This window comes from Protomyctophum parallelum (assembly GCF_964188405.1).
Source record: "Protomyctophum parallelum genome assembly, chromosome: 1".
NCBI classification, from domain to species: Eukaryota; Metazoa; Chordata; class Actinopteri; order Myctophiformes; family Myctophidae; genus Protomyctophum; species Protomyctophum parallelum.
In genome coordinates, this window is record NC_139697.1 from 30,019,551 (window position 1) to 30,040,181 (window position 20,631).

General features: G+C 42.4%; 1 protein-coding gene across 1 annotated transcript in view; it reads right to left on the reverse strand.

Annotated features, from left to right (window-relative positions):
* Positions 1-826: 826 nt before the first annotated feature.
* The window catches only part of chrna11 (cholinergic receptor, nicotinic, alpha 11), a gene marked incomplete at both ends in the record, with an annotated part of 21,276 nt that continues 1,471 nt past the window's right edge, over positions 827-20,631 (reverse strand). The window contains 9 exons of the mRNA XM_083762000.1: positions 827-1,573; positions 3,656-3,765; positions 4,478-4,564; positions 8,485-8,679; positions 10,160-10,327; positions 15,209-15,288; positions 15,878-15,987; positions 17,023-17,067; positions 17,233-17,372. Of these exons, the coding sequence (XP_083618126.1) occupies positions 827-1,573; positions 3,656-3,765; positions 4,478-4,564; positions 8,485-8,679; positions 10,160-10,327; positions 15,209-15,288; positions 15,878-15,987; positions 17,023-17,067; positions 17,233-17,372 (1,682 nt within the window). The remainder of the gene's footprint in view (positions 1,574-3,655; positions 3,766-4,477; positions 4,565-8,484; positions 8,680-10,159; positions 10,328-15,208; positions 15,289-15,877; positions 15,988-17,022; positions 17,068-17,232; positions 17,373-20,631) is intronic.

Genomic DNA, 20,631 nt, shown 5'->3' on the forward strand with positions numbered 1-20,631 from the left:
TCTGTGGCATTGTTTGATCGTTCTCATCCACTTTGAAAATCTGCACATTTGTACCCACTGAGCAAGCAAGCTTAGTTTTGTAGTTTTGTTTTGCTTTATTCTCTCAACGTCTTCGCAGCTCCATCAAACTCCTTGTTTGTCACGCAGGACAAACTCTTTTTCTTTGCACCTGCATTTCTTTGCTTATCTCCATACAATCCCCAATGCCCCACCCCCAACCGTTTAAATGATAGACTCTTCCCTCAGCCTGTTTTGGGGATGTGCGAGTCAAGGACAGTCACATCGCTGCAGGCAATAAAACAGACTTGTATGTCTGTCTTATTTATCTGCTCTATCTATCTACTTGTCTCTTTCCTCCTCTCTCCCTCTCTTAATATCTCTGTCACTCCAAGGGCTCCAATCCTTATCTGTGAAGGAATTGTACTGAGTTCTTCTCTTCTAATTGCCCCCTCTCGCTCATCTTTGCCTCAGGTCTCTGGGAAAGTTTCTAATTAACCATAATCCATTTCACCTTCTCAAGGAGCTAATAAAGCCTTGCCCCTTCTCCTAACCTCATCAACGTTTATTCTATCTTGCCTCTTCGTTTACCTTTTTTCTCTTTATCTTTCAATTTACCATAAAGCTGTATGCGTGGCAAGAGGGAACCATTTGTATAATAATTTTTTGCCATTCTCTGGTCCCTCACAAACAGATTATCGTGTCTATGCTCCTTGAAAATCGTTATTTTCTTGGATGCTGGCCCACTCCATCTCACAGCCTAAACCTAGTTTCACACACCTCTTCAAATTTCCCTCTCTCCCTCCCGCCTTCCCTCCTTCCCCCGTTTTCAAACGTAGTCCTTGGAGACTGCCTCCACAAAGTTGGGCGCGGACATGAGTATAGAGATGGTGCATATGATGTTGAATATACTGAACGCCACCAAACACAAACGATCGATTACAGCAGCCGCAAACTTCCACTGGTCAGCCATGCACTCCGCCTCGTCCTGCTCTCTGAAGCGGTCTGCCATGTAGCGCACCTCCTCCAGTATGGCCTGCAGCTGAGGGTCTCCCAGTATGCCGGCCGAGCAGCCGCCTGCCCCCCCGGGCCCACCGCCGAAGCCCCCGCCGCTCGACACAGTGCTGCTGGGACAAGGACACCCACCAGGGTCCATGTTAGGGGTGGGGGGTGGCGGGGAGCTGCAGAACTGGCCGGGTAGGTGAGGAGGTGGGCTGGCCGCCACGCGCGGAGGTCCCGTCGAGATGCTGTTCCGGATGTTCTCCTGGAGGAGCGACGGCTCGTCCAGGCTCTGGAAGCCCAGGTAGAGCAGGTTCCCGTTGTTGTTGGTACTGGACTGGGAGTGGAGGTGGGGATGCCCCGAGAGGAGCGGGCCGGTCTGCTGGAACGGAGTCAGGTTCTGGGGGTGCAGCGGGTGAAGAGTGGGGTCCGGCGGGTTGGGGATGCTGCCGCTATGGGAGCCGGATGAGCAGCGCCGCAGGTGGGGGGCACAGGGTGGCCGCTCGGGGTCATCACCCTCCCCCGGACGTTTCATGCGCAGGAACCATGCCACCCACTGCAGCAAAACAAGTTGCACCTGAGAGAGAGAGAGAGAGAGAGAGAGAGAGAGAGAGAGAGAGAGAGAGAGAGAGAGAGAGAGTGCAGAATATATGGGAAGAGGCAGGGAGGTAGAGAGGATAAGGGTTTTAGAAGGTAAAGGAAGGGAGGGAATGAGAGCAGGAAAGGAAAAGACCACCCACGTCCATTGAACCTGGCATCACGCCATCGCTACACTTGAGCCTAATAGCCCGCTCCTGTTGATGACTGAGTCTGTGGCTGGTGCTGGTGGTGGACTCATGCTTAGCATAACAGTAATCCTCACCGGGATACACACAATTAATGTGCCTCTAGCAAAGAATACTTAACTGATCTCTGTGCAGTTTACTCTTTCAGTGCAGGAAGGCTACTTGTGCTATAAAGCCTGATTTTAATCCAAATAGTGGTATTAACAGAATTGAGTGGCAGGTTACTGCGGCATGACGGTAATGGGATTATAGCAAGGCTTAAAAGAATCGGGGGCATTTAGTCAGCTAAATATTAGAATATCCTCTGGCAAGGAGCTGGAAATTGCAACGTTGTTCCGCTGTTCTGATCTGAGCTATTTTGTTCTGCTCCGTTTATCCAAAAGTGTTCTGTTCTGTTGTCATGGCGAGTTCTGTTCTGTCAGGTTCTATTCTGTTATGTCCTACTCGACATGTTATTTTCTGTCCAGCTTTCTCTGTACAATTCTGTTTTTCTGTTCCATTTTCAACTTATCTTTATATGAATGCTCCTCTACCGAGATTGGTCAAGTCCCCTGAAAGGGCACATTAGCCTCACAGCGACCAGATGGGTGTTTGGCATGTAATGACTAGCTATTGTCCAGATGACTTCTCAATTAGCCCCCCCCACCCTCCCCCATGAGTTCATTAGCCAGGTAATAGTCCCTGTTGTTGCTGTTGTTGTTTTTGTCCGGTGTGCAATTATGAACTGTGCTGGTTCAATATCGTCTTCTGGACCCCATCAATTAGCTTTTTAATTGGCCACTGGGTTGTCTAAATAGGGCCATTTATCAACAGAAAGGCCTTGCAGATGTGTCAATCAATACAGCATCTGCTCATATGTTTTCTGAGCAGTCATGAAAGATTTGATAAAACGTTCATATTCAAAATAACTTATATGTACAGTTACAGTATGTCATATAATTTAGTTTTATTGTAATGCAATTTGCTAAATTTGTGATAAGCTGCAACCAGTTCTCCGTTTGTGCTTGACTGTCCTTGACTGTCAAGAGTGGCTTACAATAGCTGTGTGGTCGCAGCTAGAAAATTATGATATTGTCATCAGAAAATGTTGCCTTTTTGCAAGGAAAGGTCTTAACGCAGACATTGATTTTAAAATAATTGGCCACAATGTTTACTCTTATTCCACTTGTTTTAGAACAAAACATGTTGGATGCTCTTTTGAAAAGAAAACCCATACTATCTGGCATTCAACACTGCTAAATCTGGAGGGTGAAAAGAGTCGAGCCAAATCCACCCACGGATCCAGGCTGCTTTGAAAATATACTCCAGTGAAAGTCAGATGTGCTGTGTTTGACGAAGACACTGAAATATGCAGGGAGAAAAAAGAAGAGGCGGTGATGACTGAGAGACGTAAAGTTACCGAAAATGGCAGAAAGGTAGAATCATGTTACTATGGTGCAATAGAACTGATGGGATAACGCCATCATGTAATAACTTAAACAGAGTGTGTGTTTACGCTAATGAGTTTCAGATAGTTGTATTAAATGATGTATGTGGCTGGTTCTCCACATGACATCATCTATCATTAAATATATATTAAGTTTTTTGTTCCTAAATGAGGCATCCCATCACAAAGACAAAATGCAGTTTTCTCTGACAAAATGATTGATTGTACCAATGTAAAGCAAATTCTGTCACATCTTAAAGGGGCTTACCCCAAAGGGAACATTTGATGCTTAATTGACATAAAATGTCACTTAATTAATATTTTTGACATGTTACATTGAGGAGATTCGGATGATTGTGCTTTAAAACATGCAAGTAATTGGTTTGTAATTAACTGTAGGTAAAGGTAATTACTTAATGTAATAACGTATAATCAGCTCCAGCCTTACCCATTTGGGCATGTTTGTTCCGTTGGGGTCATGATGGTGATACTGCAAAACCAGCACTGTAGCAATGACTGACATCCCTACGATGATCATAGTGCTGGCAAAGTACTGGCCTGGGAGACACGTGGAGATGGAGGGAGGGGGGAATAGCGTTAGGCTGCATCATAGGATACAGTAAGTGCATCATTTAATAAGATAAGAGGCATCTTTAATAACAAGTAATGCTAAAAGCGCAGCGCTGAGCCTCACGACTCTGCGCTTTTTTAGCCCGGGAGTTTTTAATAGTCAGAATTTGTGTCTTTAGGCACAAAGATGGCATCGCATCTGTCGATGGCTCCAGTTTGCCTGCTAAACCTAATTTGTAGCAGTGAGCCCATGCGATTTATTTACCCAATTAAGTTTAAGGGCAACCAGATGGTCAGAATCACCCAGCCTCAAAAAGCAGTTCATTTTGACACCAAGCAGGAACAATTAGTTCAGGCACATACAGCACATGCATACGATATCCCTGCTGTTGCGTGGATGAACCTTGTATCTCCAAAAAGTGCACTTTTAAGAAAATTACATCATTTTCACATTTAAAATGTAAATACATGGATTTTATTTAGCTGTATAATAGCTGTATGTAGTTTCTTTTATGGGTTAGATGTAATGAAACTTGCTGATGCCATAAAGGACAATTTGCCAAATTCAGGTCAAACAATGTTAATCACAGAAAGGTTAATCCAGGTTGGGTTTCCTTTGTAATCCAGCAATATGCAGTACACTCACACACACACACACACATACACACACACATACGCAAACTCGGGCATGCACACATACCTATAAGAGGGATGGAATCAGAAGTTGCTGGCATAATCTCCGCCACCAGTAACATGAATACAGTAAGAGACAGCAACACTGTGATACCTGGTGAGAGAGGGGGGAGAGAAGGGGTTATTGAGGACATAGGGAAAAGAGGGTAGGACAGAACAGAGGGATGGAGAGTGAAAGATTACAATAAATGAGCCCTCACACTGCCCAGGCCGTAGTGTAACGGTCTGGGCACCGGACTGGTGATCCAGTCGCGGTGTGCCGCGGGTTCGACTCCCGGACCCGACACAGCCTTTACCGCATGTCATCCCCCCATCTCTCTCCCGTTTCCTGTCAGCCTACTTTCTATCCCTTAAAAAATCAATAAAGGCGTAAGCCGCAAAAAAAAAAAAAAAAAAAAAAAAAAGAGCCCTCACACTGTAGCCATTGGCCAATGTTTTGTTAGGTAATTTATGGCATCCCACACTTGCTTACACCCACGACAGGCTCTGTCGTGGGTGTAAGCAAGGCTCTGGCTCAAGGTTTACGCTCTGTGCACGAAGCACTTTCCCACAAAAAACTAAATGTGTTCAGTCAGTGTTTTGACAAATGGTCAAACCAAAGATAGCTGACTTCATATGATTAGATTAGGCTTGATTTATTTGGATGCAAATGAGTATGTGTGACAGACTAATGCTTGCTAAGTAAATTACTTATGGATATACTTTTTACACTACAACCAGTGTCCAAATTGCATCTGTGCATGTACGTAACGTGCACAGACAAATACACCCATGTACTCGCTCACACACTCCTGCACATGTTGTACAATACACAATCTCCATTTCTCTCTCTCCTATATACTCACTCACACTCACACACTCTAAACCTACATTAGCTCCATCTTCATCCATCTCACTTGCGTCACAGACCAAATTTTAAGAGTGCTTTCTTGGCATAACTGGACTCATTCAAAAGCACTCAGTTACAGATCTGTCAAACGTGCAAGCCCACACAGGTCAAGAGATAAAAATTAATTTCCGATTGGGGTATTTTGTTCAAAATTAATGAGTGCTAAATAAACCAGTGATAAATAAACCAGTGACTGTCCCCAACCATACACCCCATGGACCCTGTAACTCGTCCATCAAGTGGTGACACAGTATATTCCTGGAAGGCAGTACTGTAAGCTCTCTCTCTCTCGCTCTCTCTCTCTCTGGCTAATCAATTCCTAGGCCTTAATTACATCAATAGGTTAATTGGCCGCGTGTGAGGCTTGGCATTTTTTCCTGTAGCAAAAAAAAAGCTGTGTAATGCATCCTGTATTTGGGTTAAAGATATGCTTTGACATCACTGCTGCGCTGGCACGGTTTCATCAAGTACTCTCCATGCAGCCCTACCTCGACCTCTTTTGGTCATTTTCCTGTGCTTTCACTTAGACCTGAGTCTAATCGTATTTGTAATTAACTGAGTGTTTTCAGCCTTGCTTGTGGTGAGGTCCATCCGTCCAACTCTATACAAAACAAGATATGATTAGATCCCAAATTAAGCTACTGGCTGGGGTGTGGTAGAATTTGCTGTGCACCGTCATGCTTCCAGAAGATGACACCTTAATGGTTTTGGTGACTCCCCCCGACCTTTAATCTAGTCAGTGCCACAGTTTAGACCTGAAGAGCAGCACAACCTCTCACAATGCGATACATTGTGATCTTGCAGATCTGTCTTTTTTTTTAAAGGGGAAAAAACGCTGGAAAATGCACACACAAAAAAACAGCAGTCTGCAAGAACCTTAACCCATGGTTAAAACAAATGAAGCATTGTATTAGTTCATGCAGGACACAGGAGTCATATGCCCCAGCTGTAATCAGCTGTCAGTCTGATGTGCTGACTGAGTACATGTTAATCCGCCACACATTTCTGCACACAGCAAATTCTCAGAACAAGGTGGTCCATTGGAGTATGGCTCCCTCCGTAAAGCTTTGCCACCCCAGCCTCCACCTTTCCAGTTCAGAGTTGCATGGCCAAACCAAAAAACAAAATTAAATGTCTTGCATGCCTCTAAGGTTAAACTGAAATTCAATTTCTTGCTTTCAGCCAGCTCTTGTAGACCTGTGAGGGGTTTCTACATTGTACATAGCTGACTTAGCTCAGGGAGCATCTGAAGAGTGGAGCCATCAGCACCAAGTATCCTTCTACCCTAATGGAAAGGGGGTACACAAGTATCCTTCTACCGTAATGGAAAGGAGGTACACAAGCACATGGACGTTTATGCGTTCGCCCTTCTCCTACCAAACCACTCCGTTAACACATCTCTCCATGCACAAAGAATCCTGCACACCACCCCAATCCATATGCACTACATCGCTTCCCCACAACTGCCATATTTACTGTACAAATATGACTTTTGTCAGACACACTGTTAGTGCGCAAAACATTTAACTGTGATGCAAATTACATCACACAATCCACCTTCCCCGCCCCCTCCCCTTTTCACTGCACACACACACACACACACATACACATACGCGCACACACATACACAGGGCGCAGCAGTACGGTACAGCACAGCATGCTACAGTACAGTACGGTACAGTTCGCTACAGTACAGTACGGTACGGTTCAGTACAGTACAGTACAGTATGGCCCAGTTCAGTATGATATAGTACGGTACAGTATTCTACAATACAGTACAGTACGTTACATTATGGTACAGTACAGTACAGTACAGTACAGTATTCTTGCTAGGTTGCCACATTTGCAACATCCAAGCAACTTGGTATATAGAACCACTTGCTTGCCTTTATCCGGAAATAGAAACAAGCAAAAAAGAAATAGGGCCACTCAGTCAGGTTGCCAAGTTTGCACTTTCCAAACAACTGGGTATATGAAAACAACATGGGTTGCCATGTTTGCTTTTCCAAGTAAGGCCTACTGCCCTCCCGCTATTGCCTTCTTTCCATTTGCGACGCGTGGCGCTAGGATGAGCGGGCTGAAGGCCCACGAAATTCTAGTAACGGTAATGTGTTTGCAATAAATGGTTAAATCCATGGCAAGATTGTTTCTGACTGAAATGGAAATTATTTGCAGCTATTATTCTTCCAGGTTTGCGTCTAGTCCCTTCCAAAGTTTCACTTTCTGTTTAGTAGTCTGCAGCATCCTTTCCTCTCTCTCTCTGCTACCACCCCTCTCTTCATCAGTCTTCTCTTCCTTCCCTTATGCTTTCCCCTCGCATCCTTTATCAATTTCTCTCCCATCTCTCTTCCACTTTGCTGTTTTCCCATATCCATCCATCTCTCTCCTTCCTTCCTCTACCTTCAGTTGTGTCCCTTCCCTTCCCTTCCGATCGTTATATTTTGTGCCGTTACTGCCGTAAGCCCTCTCCACTCCAGCTGTAAACCCTCTTCCTCCACTCTTTCATCTCTCTGCCACAGTCTTCTACTTGAACCTGCAGACTTATTGTTTTATGAATAAAACATTATTTTATCCAATCTTTATGGTAGAGTATGTTAGTACAATATGCAGTGGTTCTCCCTACTCTTACATTGATTAATTTGGCAATCGATGAATCATTGCAATTGCTTCTCTCCATCAGGAGAGTGTGGCAAGTCAAAGACATAAAACGTACAAACATTTTATGCTCAGCCAAAGGGCAGTCCCCTTGGTCAAGATAAGGCATCTATGCTAACGGCAGGGCTACTTTCTCCGCCCCATTGGGTATGTTTTATTGAGCAACGTTTCGGTCGTCAGACCTTCATCAGCCATGCCTGATGAAGGTCTGACGAACGAAACATTGCTCAATAAAATCTAAACTCAAGTGAAGACAGTGTGCGGGATTCTTTATGCTCTACTAGTTCCAGTTATCCGACGCACCTAGTTGTGCAGAAGGACTTTTTCTTATAGTTCTAGAGTGCAAGAATTTCAAAGAACCACTATGTAGTTGTAGTAGTATAGAGCAGACATTGACCATGAGTCATGACACAATAAGTGGCAGGACAAGGAATAGGAGACGTTTAAGTTGTTGTCCTTGGTCCACTCACCCAGTGAGATCTTCTCTCCAGAATCTGCAGGCAAGACGAAGATGAGGAGGGTCATAGAAGACAGCAGCACACACGGGATAAGCAAGTTCAGGGCATAGTAGAGGGTTCGCCGTCGGATGCTTATGACAAACGTGACATCAGGGTAGGGCTCCTTACAGCAGTCGTAGTACGCCTCATTCCTGCTGCCTGGAACTCCTGGATGTAGACACAGGGAAATGCAAGGTTAAAACAACACAAGGGAGAGTATAGTAAGGGCATGGCCTTCCTGCTCAATCTTTAATTATCAATAGTACGTTGTAGGTAAGTCACTAGCTTTCCAGTTTGTGAATTAAGCACATCTGTATTTTACAAACATTAATGAATGAACATATCCTAAAATCATCCAGATCAGTCAGCTGTAGCACAGCGATTGTTTGAATGACAATCAAGTTATCAACTAGCCTATTCCATCACTTCCAGGTTAACAGCTGATAGGAATGTTCCTCCTGGCCACCTGCTTCGAATGTTATCAACCGATAATCACCAGTATTTTCTTATTAAGAGTTTAAGACTAGTCAATGGAGTAATATGGACATTTCCTACATACTGCCTACCGTGAGTAGACAACTAGGAAACGGCGAAGTGAAATTACTGCCGCCGTAGTGAAAATATCATGAAACTGTGCTATACAACAACTTCGCTTTATGATTACTTACGTGGCCTTTTAAGACTGAGCTTAGGGATAGGGTTAGAGTTAAGGTTAGATTTAGGGTTAGTAGTCGGACAACGTGCCAAACGCAACGTTGGACAATGGCTGACAACAACGTCAATATGTAGGAAAAACTGGCTTGATAAGGGCTGATGACGGAGATTAAATCATTTGATAACATCCAAAAAAGAATGTGTGTGTGACAAGATGCATGCTGTGAACCATCCGACAGCATTGTTGTTTCTAAATGCTGCATGGATTAAGAGTGTTGTGATTGCCATTTAGGACTGCATTGCTCTCAATTTGGAAGGGCATGAGAAGTTAATGCATGAGTGAAAATAAACAGAGAAAAGCGGCGTAGTGCCAGATAACTTTAAGCCCAGGATACATATTGAAACGAAGGGCAATCAGGGTAATCAATCAAGGATTGTGAAAAACCAATTTGGTGATTCTCGGTTGTGTCAATATTTTTGCACAGCCCTTCCCTGCACTGACAAACAACTGGCTGCTTGTGGGCAAATTAACTAGTGAGGTTCATGTCCTTTTATACTTAACAAAATTACAAAAGCGCATCACAAAAACAAAGTCAATCACAAGAAAAACATTGGTGTAAGACAAAGTGATTCCTTGTTGTTCCTTCCAGGCGGTTTATGGCCAGGTGTGGTTCTGTTTTGTGCGCAATGATTGGTCTGCACAACAAAAACTGTTCTAATCTAGACAGCATGACCTTTGTCCATGCCGTAAAAAAAGGGGTACTGGGGCAAAGAAATAGGAAGGAAAGGAAAGATATTCCTGACATTTATAATAAATGTTGAGTTGCTGGTTATACCATAGCACGGAAAATATATTAATGAAATTTCAACACGATGGAGATACTCAATGTAGTGTGACTTATTGCTCAAATGTTAATGGAGAACAGCTGAACACAGACATTTAACGGACCACCCTGTCCGTTCACCCCTACACACACACACACACAGTACACACCCACTAGGTCCCACTCTCCATTGTGCATATAGCCTGAGGTATCAGCTTCATTCATCTGAAGGTCCAGCAACCAGCCGTCATATGTCCAGGAGCCAAACTTCAGCTCACATTCCTGGCTGTCAAAAGGGAACCAGCGAACATCCACATTGCATGTACTCATGAAGATCCCTGAGAGAGAGAGAGAGAGAGAGGGGGAGGGGGGAGGAAGAAAGATTAAACAACAAAAACTATAGAAAATAAACACTTTGTAGTTGTTTTAGATATTAAAAAGGTCTAAAAATCCTTAAATGTCACTTTACTGTCATCTGGGCCTGGGGACCACCCCAAAACCTCTAGGCTAGTCTAGAGTGCTCTATAGGTGTTAGGTAAATTATACTGTACAGAATCCTTGTGCTACACAGAAAAAACGAGAGTATTTACTATTTCACTATCTTATGAAAACCAATTTTCTGGGTCTGATTATCTCTCCTGTCCCCTGAGGCCATCTTCTAAATCCTAACCGGTAATCATTTTCTGAGAAACCTCTGTTTCTATGTCAATGGTGCGTGGGGTGAGATGGAGAACGTCTTGAGCTTTGATAAGTTTGAAGCTTATAGTAGTTGGCTGAGGTGAAAATGAAGTCACGATCAGAGACATCCTCCATACGAAATGAGATAAAGGGGGAAACAAGAAAGAAAGAAAAGCATATAAACAAGCTTGCAGCGATGTTGCTCACAGCAGTCAGATGTTCAGTTGGGAAAATATAAACTTTATGTACAGGATGATCTGAGGAGGATTCAACATTGCAGCTCTGAAGTGAGACACTCCATGCTGCCATTATTAGATCAGTGCCTTATAGAGCATCAGTGCCTTATAGCAGTCCCGCACCCTGCGAGGGCACCGGAAGATAATTCACCATTAATTTTCCCATAGACGTTTCAAAAGGTATTTATTTAAAGACCTGTAAGCCTCGGACAAAGCCGAGCCGCGTTGACAAATCATGACAATAAACCATTTAAAATAATTTCTCAAATAATTAGAAAGACGAAAAATGGCAGGGTACAACACTTTTTTGTTGTTTTTCTTCTAATTATTTGTTCGGCCCAAAACAAATAATTAAATAAATACTTTAAATGTCTATGGGAAAAGTTAATGGGCTTTAATTCCTGCCCTCGTCATTCTGAAAGGGGGTGGGACTGCGTCGCTCTATGTCAGTGGCTCTCAACCTGTGGGTCACATTCCCCAGGGAGGTCTCCACATGATTTCTTTTTTTGGGGCTTTTTGGGGCGGTGGTAGCTCAGGGGTAGAGTGCCTGGATGGTAACCGTAAGGTTGCCAGTTCGAACCCGGGCTCCCCCAGAGTTACTGTCGAAGTGTCCTTGAGCAAGACACTGAACCCCTAATTGCTCCCGATGTGCTAGTTGGTGCCTTGCATGGTTTCCGCTGCCATCGGTGTATGAATGGGTGAATGTAATGCACAATCTCTGTAAAGCGCCTTGGATAAAGGCGCTATATAAATGCACCATTTACCATTTACCTTTCAAATATAATGAGGAATTAAGTGCTTATCAGGGTGGGATGGGTCCTCACTTCAAATATGATTATTTTGAGAGGTCACGCAGCCTGAAAAGGTTGAGAACCACTGCCTTATGACAGTGATTCTCAACCTGTGGGCCACAAGTCGCCCCCAAATTATTGCTAAAACACTAAGATTTTAATAATTATATAACATTAATATAAAAGAATAATGAATAAAAGAATCATGGTATTTTTTCTTTAAGACCTTTCTTTATGATACCAATTAAATAGAAACTATACTATGTTATTATTATTTTTACTATTACTATTTATTATTACTATTGATTGAAGGGCAAAATCGATGCCAATTGGTCAGATGGGTGGGCCCTAAACACTTTTGAGATTTTAAAGCAGGCCCCGATCTAGAAAAGGTTGAGAAGAACCATGCACTGCCTTATGTAAAACCTCACCCACTTTAGACATTAGACACGTTGAGCATTGCAGTAATTACCAAAATGAACAAATCAAGACTATTGAGACTTCCAGGTATACACTGGATCAAAAGGCCAAAGCGAATCTAACTCTCTCAAAGACATTCATTGTGAGGGAAAAAACATATGAATCAGCTTGTAGAGGTGAATGGAAATGGACAGCGGAAAAGGAAAATTTGAAGAGATTATCCAGTACGATGCTTTGAGCAAACTGGGGCCAGGCACAAAAGACAATTCCAATGCGCTAACTACTGGGGAGTGGGAATAAAATGTGTTTCTATATGATTTTGCCAATTTTACCTTGACCACACATGATTGCCAGAGTAAAAAAAAATGTAATGTCACAAAACAAAATGCAGCAATCTCTAAAAATCCAGCTACTAATCCAGAGCCTGTATAACAGCTTGCCTCCCGTCCCGTATAATTACTCCCATTAGGAGCTCCTGAGGCACTATACCCTGATTAGCTAAAAGCAGGTTTTTATCTCCTTTTGCAATACACAGCACTGCTGCGGTTTCCTATATGTAGCCTATATTTTAGCAACTCTACGTTCTCCCCTCCCTCTCTCTCTCTCTCTCTTTCCCTCTCTTTCTTTCTGTCTGTCTCCCAGTGATAAGTGATGATAACCTTGAAATTATTCTCTTAAAAGACAACATATTTTTTTCTGCAGCACTGCAACCAACTGCAACCATCTCTCTCTCTCTCTCTCTCTCTCTCTATCAGCTTAGTTCCCCGCAAACTTCCTAATTCCATTACTCAAGAAAACAAATTCTCAAGAAGAAACTATCTCTTGTGGGATTCACAGACTTTTTTCCACCCCAAAACACTCCAGCTCTCACCCTAGAGGCACATCCTCTCATCTCCAGTGACATAATTAAGCAGAGTCCCAAAATAAAACACAAGACGGCACCTTCAGACCCCCAGCTACAAAAGCAGCTCCCCAAAATGATAGCACAGAGCAGCCATCAGCCACCCGGGAACTGCTTCTGAATTATTCACTCCAGTCGTTTCATCTGCTCCATGCCTGCCACGCTGCTCCCCGTGGCCTTTCTTCTCTTGACAATACCAAGGCCAAGAGGACTTCAGTAATTGCGTTCAGGCTTTTATAAGGGAGGGCCCTGGCTGGGTTGGTAGACGTGATGTATCGCTCTCCAACACAACCTATGGCTAAATCCTTTTCTCTCCCTATTTTGGTGTAGTTAATTCGCTCTCCCTATGCTCCTTTCACTTTCTGTCTCTCAATCTTTCTTCACATCTCATGCTTCACCCTTTCTCTTGCTTTTTCTCCCTCTCTTCTACTCACTCACTCACTGGCTGACTGCCTGCCTGCCTCACTCACTCACTCACTCACTCACTCACTCACTCACTCACTCACTCTGATCTTTCTTTCTTTCTTTCTTTCTTTTTCCCACAATCCGTCTATCTACTTTTGTGCAGCATGTCATGAAGGGAAGACCCAATTCTTCCTCTTGTTTGTTGACTGACTGCGATCTAAATCACAGCATCAAGGAACTGTGTTTACATTGAGCAGCGTCATGTGAATAAACATGGCCGCCAAAGGAAACCGACAAGGTGATCTTTCGCAGCTTGCGCTACGTGACTGCTTCATACATCCAGTTCTTTCAGACTGGCACATGAGATTGCATCAAAGAGCGTTCTTTAAAGTGCATGAGATGACTTAAGAGAGTGTAAAGTGCAGTCCTAAGAGAACCCCACAGAGAGCCGCAGCTTGCAGAGGCTTCACAGCTTTTGCCTCCGGGCTACGAAAGGGAAGTGAATACTTTCTAATCCTATTCATAGATGTAAGATGGCACATCCGGAATTAGAAAACAGTGGCTAAATAATGTAATAATAATATAGGATACGTCATTGCGTCAGAGAAAATTAAATGAGATTGATCATACACATTGTATGCTTATCCAGAGTGTCTGGCAACCAGGTAGAAGTTGTGCGTCTATAAGACTCTAGGTGGAAGGCAGGCATGGCTGGAATTTGGACATGTGGTTGTTTAAACACTTTCAACCTGGTGTCGGGCATATGTCATATGAGGTGAAAATGGACAAAAGATTAAAAAGAATAGCAAATATAGCCAATCTACCTGCTCACAATGTGTTGTGCTGCTGTGCAGGGGTCAGACCTGTGGCATTGTGGTTATATGTTGTCTCAATCTGTTGTTTTATTAGTGTGGTTGCCCTACAACCGGACTTTAGTGTGGTTGCCCTACAACCAGACTATTGTAATTGTCTTTATTATTATTTCACTTTTTATTCTTCTAGAGTAACCTTTTTTTTATTCGCTACTCGTCCCACAGTTTTGACAGTACGCACTTCAGCCATATCTCAAATTGGTCGGCTTCTTCAGGAATGGTGTGCTTGAGAAATGTTGTATAATTTAATTGATATTAATTTATTTGTGCATTACATTTCCCCATTGACATGAATGGGAAAATGCGAAAACTCATTCAAGTATTTTTCCTCAGAGACCATAAGGGGAAGGGCTATAGTCACAAAACTTGGAAGGGAGGTTCGTAATAATTACTGAATAGTTTTACTGAGGTTAAGGTGAGGAATAAGGTTAGGTTTAACCGTTTAAGCATAATTTACTTAGGTTACTTTAGGAATACCAGGCACGCAGTCCCGCTGGCTGTACGCCCGGGGTGAGTTGGTAAAGGGGCGAGTTGTTTGGTATTCTTGTCTCCACCCTGTGCCTCCAGAGTTGATTGTCCATTGTGTTACCTTATGTCTATAGTCTACCCGTGTAAATATACCTGCTTGTTTTGTGCTTGTTGGATTGTCTGTCCAATATGTTTCTTTACCTGTCAGTACTTGGAGCCTTGGATAAAGGAGCTACTGTATATAAATGCACACTTCAATTGGTACTGTATTGCAAAAAACCCATGATAGTTCAACAGAGAGAAAGAGGTAGAGACAGGTTGATGGATGGATGTACCGGTACAGTATTGTTTAAACAACTTTTCCTTCTCTGCTACCCAGCAGTGTTTGTGAGCAAAGTGCAGTAAACACACATGGATGATGGAGGAGAAGAGGAAGATAATTCCTCACCTGGAGGTAGGTACTCTGCATATCCACTGGAATTGACTAGAACATTGGTCTTGAAGGTAGAGTCAAAGTCATCATCTGCACTAAGGAAGGAGAGAGGAGAGAACTTAAAGAACACTACATTCTGACATTTTCTCTGTTTTCATTATGCAGAGTAAAGTAGCAAATGTGTGTAAGAACATGTATTAGACTCTAATACATACTCTAATTAGAGTATGTACAGAAAATACAGTACTATAATGTCGCTGCAAGGCACAAATCTTATATCTTGTTTTGTTTCTTCATAAATGCCCTATTATTTCTTGCTGTATTTCATACCATATTACAGTGCAGCACAAAAGTAGTTAAAATAGTCGATCTACAAGCTAATTGACTAATGTCTGGGAAACTTCTGGGAAATCTTTAAAAATCTATTATGACATGCTCAAAATAGGGATGCCAGGTTGAAAATGGGTTAAATATACCAATTGAAAGTATTAAAGTGTGTGTGTGTGTGTGTGTGTGTGTGTGTGTGTGTGTGTGTGTGTGTGTGTGTGTGTGTGTGTGTGTGTGTGTGTGTGTGTGTGTGTGTGTGTGTGTGTGTGTGTGTGTGTGTGTGTGTGTGCGCGTGCGTGCGTGCGTGAGTGTGCGCACACGCATGCGTGAGTGTGCGCACACGCATGCGTGTATTACCTGTTATACAGCAGGATGTCTGGTGTCCAGACCTGGTCCGTGGTGAAGCGAAGGTTCTTCACTCCAGGGTGTTCAGTCTGGTTCCACTGGAGGTAGTGGTCAAACCAACTCTATCAGATACAGACAGGTATGGTACACTTAGGGCTCCAATTTCGTCTCATCTTTCTAAATACACTGTTTGGGGATTTAGCAGCGGTGAAGGGGTGTTCCCCCACTAAAGTTGGTATTTTGGTTACCTGTCTAAATCCCTAAAACACCTCCATTATCCTTTATATTATGCATAGGTGTGGTTTGGGCGTTACAATAATTGACCAATCACCAGTCCACGTGCCATTGCCTTTAAGAGATCCCATATCCGTTGCCCGTTATGCTGCTATGGGGTGAACGAGCAAATGCAATCGTGCACGCTGCACAAATTTGCCTGGCACAAATAACTTCTTTGACTATACAATTATATAAACACAATGGACACAAGGACGTGGCAGGCACTCACTTCTGCTGGATAGGAAAATTACAAAGAGATGCAATAGGAGAATAAGCTGGAGAGATGATGCAGCCTGACTCTGTGCCTGGACATCTCCATTGAGGCGCGCGCCGCTCTACCAAACTAATTTGGCACTAAGTTACGGGTGCTTTTAAACTCCACTATTGCTTTCCCAAATGTGTGTGACCAAAATAGCAATTTAGGGGAAAACGTGCCAGCACGCCCATGACCACACCTCTAGGCGCAAATGCCGGTGTCTGCAAAAAGGATAGCGGGTGACACCGGACCAAAATACCGTTAAGGAACAGAGGAAGCTCCTATATTCGTAATTTTCGGGCAGCGGCTGAATTGCGGCCTGCGTCGCGAGTAAAGGCTGCGACGAAATTGGAGCCCTTAGTCTCTCCGCAGCTCTTAGATCATTGAAATCAAACTTCAGGAAAATACATTACTACAACAGTTTCTGCCCCCTTAGAATGACTTAACTTCCGATTTCTCTCCATGCAGGTTTGCTCGGTTTTTAAGTAGATAGGCCACACAGCTTTGTCTACCTGTAAAACTTCAGATCAAGTAAAAGCATGATTTTTACCCCAGCCAACTGGTGTTTGAAAGTCTTAGAGCAATAATATCCCACCACCACCATCACCACCACAGCTGGACTTACCATCCGCAGCCAAATGTTTGTAGTAAGGACTTGGTTTTTCTCGTCCTAGAAGACACATTTTCAAACATTTTGAGCAAAACCTTCTTTACGTGACAAGATCAAGTAACATTGGAACAGAAGAAAGAGCATAAATAGCTATGTCCTTACACTTTAACCCACACATCCAGAGAAACGTTGTGCGAACTGCGAACCCTAAAGCGAAACACTTACCACATCCATGATCTGTATCAAACTCATTGAGAAGAAGACCTGCAGTGAGTGAGAGTCATTGGCCACCGGACGTTCCATCCGGTTGTAGTCCTTCAGCAGGTCCTTTAGCAGGCTCCTTTGGTGAGGGCCTTGCAGCGACACTGCAGGGGAGATGGTTTTACAGCTACATTTGTGTAGTATGACTTAGAGTTGCATTTCATACATTTAGGTCATAGTACTCCGTCTTCCCCTCTAGACTGGGCCTGAGTTGGCTCTGTAGTTGGACCATTTTTTGCCGTCTAGCGTCTACACCAAATCTCGTTGCCAAAAATAGCTGATATAAAAGCTCACAACCTGTCACAACACTAGTGTTCCCCCCAGAATATGGATGGTGGTGTTAAGAGTACAAGTGTAGAATAAGCTCATATTTGTAGTTCCAGTTGTCAGCAGCCAGTGGTAATGTACTAAGGGCCAGTGGTAATGTACTAAGGGCCAGTGGTAATGTACTAAGGGCCAGTGGTAATGTCCTAAGGGCCAGTGGTAATGTACTAAGGGCCAGTGGTAATGTACTAAGGGCCAGTGGTAATGTACTAAGGGCCAGTGGTAATGTACTAAGGGCCAGTGGTAATGTAGGGCCAGTGCCATCAAGCTCAGACAGTGTTTCTACGATCCTAAAAAATATCATGCAAGACAAAACCAATACTGGCAGAAAGAATAGTGGTACATATACAGCATTATTAATAATTATTATCATTTTTAAAAACATGATAAGGGCACATTAGCATGACGTGATGATGTGGGAGATGGCATCTGATTCAGAGAAGAGGAAAAAGAAGACGACGGTTGGGATGATACCGTGAACAGATTTTCATAGATATCCCTTGTAGACATTTATCTGAACCACTAACTCTCACATTCACTCACAAACACAATCACCCATGTGAATTATATTTAAATTCTGATATTTAGCTGTTTCCATTTCTAAGTAGGTAACAATCCACATCAACAATAATACCACAGATAAAAAACAATAAAAAGAGGCAGGGTCTTACTAGAAATGCACTCTGTCGAGCTGCCAACGTGCGCTTTGCACACAAGTTGGCCATGAATGGCGAGCAGAGCGCGCAACTTATCTCTGACTCTTGTCAACTTATCGTCCCTCCCTCTATAAAATATATCAAATAAAGATGAAACCCATAAACAAACATTTAAAATAAAACTTACACCAATGGAAAACAAAATTCCTTTCCTATAACAATGGGTAAATAGAAACGGACACTATCAGCATCCATGGACTTTTTGATGGGCGCCAGCCCCTCCTATATACAGCTTTAATGTTTGTCTTTCAACGATGCTATTTTTAGATAAAAACACACAGTTACGTCATCAGCCAATCCCTAATTGGCCGAGCGACGCCACCAACATACGATACAATTATACAATTGGTCGAGGGGCACAGCCAAAAACAGTATTTGCCCTCTGCTCGCGCAAGTAATAACGCACATCTTCATCATCACGTAGTGATCTATGACATCACATCAGTACTGTGACGTACAGTAAGTACTGTGATGTCTGTCATTTTTGGGCATGGTTTCAGCCCGATTCCACCATCATTGACCACCGTTTTAAAAAGTTAAACATTTCCAAAAATTGTGAAACAGTTACTTCATTGGCCTACTAACAGCATGCACCAGGAATTTGGCACTGGTCGCTATAGTGGTTTGCGAGATTAAACCCTGATTCACACACACACACACACACACACACACACACACACACACACACACAACCCTCTACTAGATGGCTCGGCCCATAGCAACCATGCCGTAAAAAAACAAATCTAAAACCATACAGCTATTAGACTAAATAACGTAAAAATATATTACACCCACAAATTAGGTTACTGCACTTTCCAGTCACATACTGTATCTATCCAACAGAGAGAGACAGGGAGAATCAAAGAATATTTTACATTTTGAGAGGAAGGCTGATCTCCTACAACCATGTAAGCACCCATTCTCTATCTCTATTTGCACTGACATCCATGGTTTTAAGAACTCAAGGACAAGAACACGAGGGAAAGGTGAAGCTAACCGTGATGTAACATTCACCGTTAATGTACGGAATGACAGACAGTAATAAAAAATCTCTTAAAAAGCAGTCTTTAAAAGGTCATTTTCAGTGGAATGTCTCTTAGTTTTTACATCTATTCTATTTCTTACGTGATTTTGTCTCTTCAGTTCGGCTGTTCTATTGCAATTAATGTGCCTTTGAACATAGTGATTTAATCTGAATTAGAATCAGAATAGTTCTATATGTCATATACTGAAGTAAGCAATTAAGCAAGTAAGCAAGTAAGTAATTCCATTCTTATTCTGTAGAGTTATGCTAAAATCGATGCATTTAGGGAGAGTGTGGCAAACAGACTCAAAAAGGCTCAAAACCATACAGCTAGTAAAACAGAATTAAAAGATAACAGGAAGTCTCCTCAGTGCATAATTGCTATTAATGAATTTATTATAATGTTTGTATGAGATGTCCTCAGGCTAACTTCACACTGCGTTAAAGGAACAGTGTTATGTTAATCGTTGAATAAAAATTATTTTGGAGTTTATAAAAAGAATTATACGCTCTTGTGAAGTGTGAATATACCGTACTTTATTGGATTATCCTGCATATTAAAAATTAAAACCATGCTAGATGGTCATCATAGGCAGCCAGCATGAAAGATTATGTATTAAATCACCAGCAATTGAGTGTGAGAATGCTGCTTCTGCCTGCTTATTTCTAATTGGTGGTTCTATACAGATGTGTGCAATTGGCGTGAATAGAGAATTGTGGAATCAAGTGGAAGGTAGAAAAACTAAATCTATTCAAAGGTACCTTCAACAATTCTACACAGCTATATAATTGCGTGCTTTTTTCATCCATGCTTTTGAAAAACATTACATGTGTTTGTGTTCGTTTTCTACCAGCAGATCAAAGGAAAGCTCAAACTGTCATTCTGAGTGTTGTAATAATAATAATAATAATAATGTCCTTCCGCAATCTATCAAAACACATTGTGTGTTATATAATTATTCTCTCAAAACCTTCATGAAAAGTTAAGAATGTGAAGAGTTCAGATAAGAATGTGCTTACCATCTACCATACTATCACAATAGTTTGGTAGACTTTATATACTATTCTGCCTTACAAAGCCAAAGTTCAGTAACTACATAAAGAGTCAAACTGATAAACAAGGCTTTAAGTGTTTGACCAGCCAAATGTTTTATTGCAGTAATTGTATATCTGTTCATGGGAGAATTGTTCAGTCTAAAAAATCATGAAGTCTGTTATGACCTTTGAGACAAATAAATACAGGAGCTCACTGCGTCCAAAAATGTATTGCACTTTGGTTTTGTAAGGGCAATATATATT